The 4897-nt window shown below is 51.6% G+C and overlaps 1 protein-coding gene across 1 annotated transcript; it reads left to right on the top strand.

Moving 5' to 3' along the window:
• Positions 1-3356: 3356 nt before the first annotated feature.
• On the top strand, positions 3357-4897 carry LOC123116773 (uncharacterized). The gene is made up of 2 exons (XM_044537680.1): positions 3357-3483; positions 3991-4897. Exon 2 carries the CDS (start codon positions 4036-4038, stop codon positions 4642-4644), a length of 609 nt encoding a protein of 202 aa, XP_044393615.1. The 5' UTR covers positions 3357-3483; positions 3991-4035; the 3' UTR covers positions 4645-4897.

Raw genomic sequence — 4897 nt, 5'->3', positions numbered from 1 at the left:
AATAAAGCCAATAATAAATCACTAAAAGGGAAGTAACAATAAGAGATACATAGAATGCGAACAATAAAGTGAAATAAAGGAAAGAAAAAATATACAACAAAAGAAAACAATAGAAGGCACAAGCCACCTCAAGAGGCTGGCCCATACGGCCAATGCTAGTGAGCAACAACTCTTGTTGTTGCTCGTAATAAAGGAGTGCGGCGTTTCGATGCCCGAGCTCATCTGCATCTGGTCAGAAAAAAAATCATAAAAAATAAAAATAAACTCAAAAAATTCCTTGTTTGCATGGTAGAAAATTTATCACGAGAGGTCCGCTCCAATTTTTAGATCATTGGGACATCTGAGCAGCTCTTAGCAAAAAAGTCAAATCGGGTAAGAATAGTGCGTGAACAATTAACATTTTTACAGACCCTGAATTTGTCTTTTTTGCCAAGAGCTGCTCAGATGATCAAATGATTTAAAATTTGGAGCGGACCTCACGCATGAAATTATCTACCACACAAAAAGTTGGATTTTTTAAATTCTTTCTAGTATTTGTTTTGATTTTTTTTCGTCGGGACGGGTGCATGCAACTGAGCCTGAGCTCAAAGGTGGATCCGTAATAGAGGAGATATAGTAGTACCCCATGAAAGTAAGTTGGGGTAGATATAGAAACCAACATCTCTTTTAGGGCATCCACAATGTGACCAAAGCCAAATCTCTCACAACAACAACATATGGCATATGTGTCGAATTTCATGTTTCTCTCTAGTATAGCCATTTTGTGATCTCTTGCAACATGGGCTTGATTTTGACACAAATTAGTATAAACAACCCCCTCCCTAAATATTTTATCAATTCCACCCATGCATGAGGAGATTGAAATGCAAATCAAACGTTTTTATTGTCCAACCCAATTTGGCATCGGAGCATGTAGCTACTCCGATTTCCATGTTTACAAGCTTAGCTAGCGCCATGCCGTCTTTTTCACGAATACGCAAAGCTTGCGTATCATTTCATTGATAGAAGAAGTTAAAATGAGTACATGAGGTGGTACAACACATGGCACGGACGCAAGAGGCGTGAACATGATGCCCGAAATAGAGAGACATGAGAAACTCGACCCAAGCAAAGAAAACACAGCTAAACTCACTGACCAGAGAAACAATCTGACCAACAACTAGACGACCGACATCTCCGAAGTCAGCATCGAGGACACCGCGAGCAAACAAAACAATACCGTCACGAAGGAGAACGACACTAAGACACCGCCGCCGCTGTACGATTCGGAAAACTGGACCTAGTGTTTCCCCTGAAGCTCGAAAAGGGGCACATATCGCAGCCATGAGAGCGCATCCAAGAAGGGAACGACACCTGCAAGTATCGCCGCTGGCAGCATAGAAGCGGGATTTTGCCCTGGCCAAATTTTGAGAAATCCCAAGCCGTCGGAGCACGAGTCGGAGAAGAGGAAATCAAGTATTGGCCAGAACTGCGACTGTAGGAAGGGGTACCACGCCCAACGTCAAAGGGGGCACCGGGTGCCGCCGGACATGCGAGCTCCGGAGGAGGGTAAGGTTGTGTGGCTGAGCGGAGTGAATGGTGGCAGGATGTGACGATGGCCGGAGCCCTGGACAAGCCGGGATCTGGAAAGAGCGCAGATCAAGGCCACCGGGACTGGAGCAGCAGAGCACAGGTGAGCCCATGGAGCTGGAAGGGGACGCAACTCCTGAAGCGTGCCAAGAACATAGATGCACAGGGATGGACGACCAACCAAGGACACTAGCAGGGTGATGGGTGTGGAGATGGCGAGGAGCCAACGAGCCAAAGGTGCTGGAAAGAGCACAACCCTTGTGGTGCACCGGATCCGAAGCCGCGCCGACCGACCATGGACGCAGGAAGGAGCGCAGGTCCATTGCCGCCGGGCCGAAGCCTCCCTTGCTGGGGGAGGGTGGGTGGTGAAGCTCATGCATAGCCAAAATCCCCGGCCGGCGCACTGCAGGAAGCAGGTGCTGCTGGGCATAACCCCATGCCTCCACGGCCGCCTCATCAGGAGGCAGACCTGGAGCCGAGTAGGGGTGAGGGTGGTGGAGGCCGGGGGGAGAGGGATGTAGCGAGGAGGCCACGCCGGCCGCCATGGCAGACCTACCGGTGAGCACCATGCCCGGGCGAGGGGTACCCATATCCCATCTGGGTCGGAGGAGGCCCCCTGCGCCAAGATCGTGCCGGTGAAGAGACCACTGGGGAGGCTGCTGCCGCCGCCACTAGAGGCTGGATCTGGGGGGGGGGGGGGGGGGAGGGCCGGAGGGGGAGGGTATGGGGGCGATGGGGAAGAAAAAAAACGGCCCCTCGGCCACCATCCCGGGGCCCGACGCGACTTCGTCGGTCAGCCCTCCGGCAGCGGCGACGCGGGGGTGGACGGGAGGTCGAGGGCCGGCTGGCGGTGGCTAGGGTTCCCTCGAGTCGTCCGGCTCGGGCAACGCGAGGGACGAGTTGTGGGTTGTTCCCTCAAGTTATGCCATGTCGTCCACCATTGATGATGAGGCCACATGCCCCTGCCTCATCCACCTGTCACTCCAGCGGTGAAGGGGCAGGGAACCAAGTGCCCCGTGCCCTAGTCCTAGATATGCTTAGCGTTTTCTCACGGTAATGCTTAGGGCGGCGAAGCGGTTTCAAAATAAAAGGCCTTCTATAGAAGACCACCATACCCGCATGTTTTCGTTCAGTGTGACTGCGACCGAGACCAGGCTATAGAAGCGTGTTCTCTTGCTTCCTCACATTGTGGGGGTTGTGTGCACTCCGATGTCGTTGTGAGGAATGTGATGTCTTGTTGCGTAGAAGTCATCAAGTGTTAGCTCTCTCGCAGCGGTGAAGGCGTAGGATGGCCAAAAGTGTTTGGCGTAAGGTTGGTGGTTGCAGACATGTGTTTTTGGCGGTATTCATCGGTGCGCCACATGGATACATGCTCTATCATTTTGTGACAAGGGACTTATTTGACTCTCAAAGATTCATCGTGATGGTGCGACAACTCTTTGACAAACGGATCTTGTCTCCTCTTGTGTCGGCGAGTGCTTGAGAGGCTTTGAATGATGTCCCACAATTTCATGCTCCCTCTGTATATTTCTTCAGCAAGATACCGCATCTATACATGCTCCTTCATTCATGACAGATGCTTTATTTGACTCGCAAAACTTTGCCCGTGATGATGCTTTGGCAAACGGATCTTGTCAACAGTGGAGGACATCGGCAAGCGAAGGCCCCAATGACCCCCCAGGGCTTTGACTGTATGTTTTTGTTCGTGGTTTTTTTTTCCGTTGTTTTGTCTTTGGTGTTTTCTGGCCGACTGGCTGAATGGCAGGTGGCAACCTTCCCCACAAAAAGGACAAAAAAAGGCGAGTCGCACCCAAATCAAACCCCAGTCTTCAGTCCGCCGCCTGCGCCTACCTCCGCGTCATCGGAGTGCCGGCCGCCGCCGCCGCCCGTCGCGCCCGCATTTGCCTCACCGAGGTATGTATCCGCCTCTCTCGCCACCCGTCCGACGCCTCACCGCCCTGCTTCTCACGGCGACTGCACGAACTCCGCCCCCATCCCCGCTGAACCCTAAGCCTAGATGTGATTTGCTCGATCTGTTCTTGCGCAGCTTTCAGGCAATTTTTTTAATTCCTATTCCTAGTACTAGTATGCTATCAACTCAATCTACACTAGTTTTGGGATGTTTTTAAGGGTTCAATTAATGCTAGTTCATCCTGTAAGGTTCATAGTGGAACCTGTTAACCATTAATTCCCAATCTGAAACAGCAACGGACAGCTTTGGGAGTCGGCTATTACCCATCATTTTGGACGCCATAAGTCGGCTATTAGACATGCTTTTGTGAAGTTGTAACTTTGGCCTCTTTCTGTAAATTCATGCCTGAAATAGCCATGCTTTTTCCTGTGAATCATCATTTCTACGTTGATGTTTGTTGAACGAACAACCGTGTGTGATTGTTAACTCTATTTCTACCACCTTGGCAGCAAGACCGAGTGAGGGAGATCGCTCAGGTCAACAGTGTGGCCGGCATGGACATGGAGGCGATTATTGCGAGCGCCAATCGTCTCCTTGAGATGGCCGGGGGTACCCACCCACATCCGGATGCTCTGGGACGCCTCCGGCGGGTGCTGGACGTCACTGCGGCACATTGCATCTCTGACCCCACCTTCGGCGATTCTTTCAAACATATGTTGGACGACTTTGTTGGCAATTTCAGCAATGACACCAGGAAGGTGGACAACCTCACCGCTCGCCTCCAGGCCACGCGCAGCCATAAAGGCCACCATAAAGGCCGCCGCCAAGGTGTCTCCCCCACTGCCCAGCTCGCCGGCCTTCATGGAAATGATCTATTCCGTGCACTGATGGCCCTGCACCTGCCTGTGACCGCGCCTGCGGAGCTCTGCCTTGAGGTCGCTCTCGCCGCGCAGAACCTCATGGCGCATGACCAGCTCGACCTTTTCATCCACCTCTTTGAGGAGGCCATCTTGCAGGGGCAGGGCGACACTATGGCGATCAACGAGTACAACCTCATGGCCTTCATGGACCACAGGAAAACCTTGGATAAGTTCGTGCAAGAGCACATTGACCTCGCCGACTCCGCTGCCACCTCACGTGCAACAACTGGCCGAGCGAAGTAAAAGCTTGATTGCCATAGTTAAGCTAGCTAGCTGAAAGTAAGACGAAGGGGCCAGGAGGGTCATTGATGGATCCTTAGCCGTCTTCCTGGTGTAGTTTGCTGCATCTCGTTATCGTGCCAAGAACAAAAACAACTAGTTATGTATGTATTATGCTACTTGTCAGCGATCCAGTGTGTCTTAAGTAGTACTAATAGTTCTATCAAACTGCGCCCTGTAAGCTTCACATCATGCAATGGAATTTGTTTGGCACCAA

This window comes from Triticum aestivum, chromosome 5B (genome assembly GCF_018294505.1).
Source record: "Triticum aestivum cultivar Chinese Spring chromosome 5B, IWGSC CS RefSeq v2.1, whole genome shotgun sequence".
Lineage (NCBI taxonomy): Eukaryota > Viridiplantae > Streptophyta > Magnoliopsida > Poales > Poaceae > Triticum > Triticum aestivum.
The sequence above is the reverse complement of the archived record's forward strand: the minus strand, read 5'-3'. Positions and strand labels throughout refer to the sequence as shown.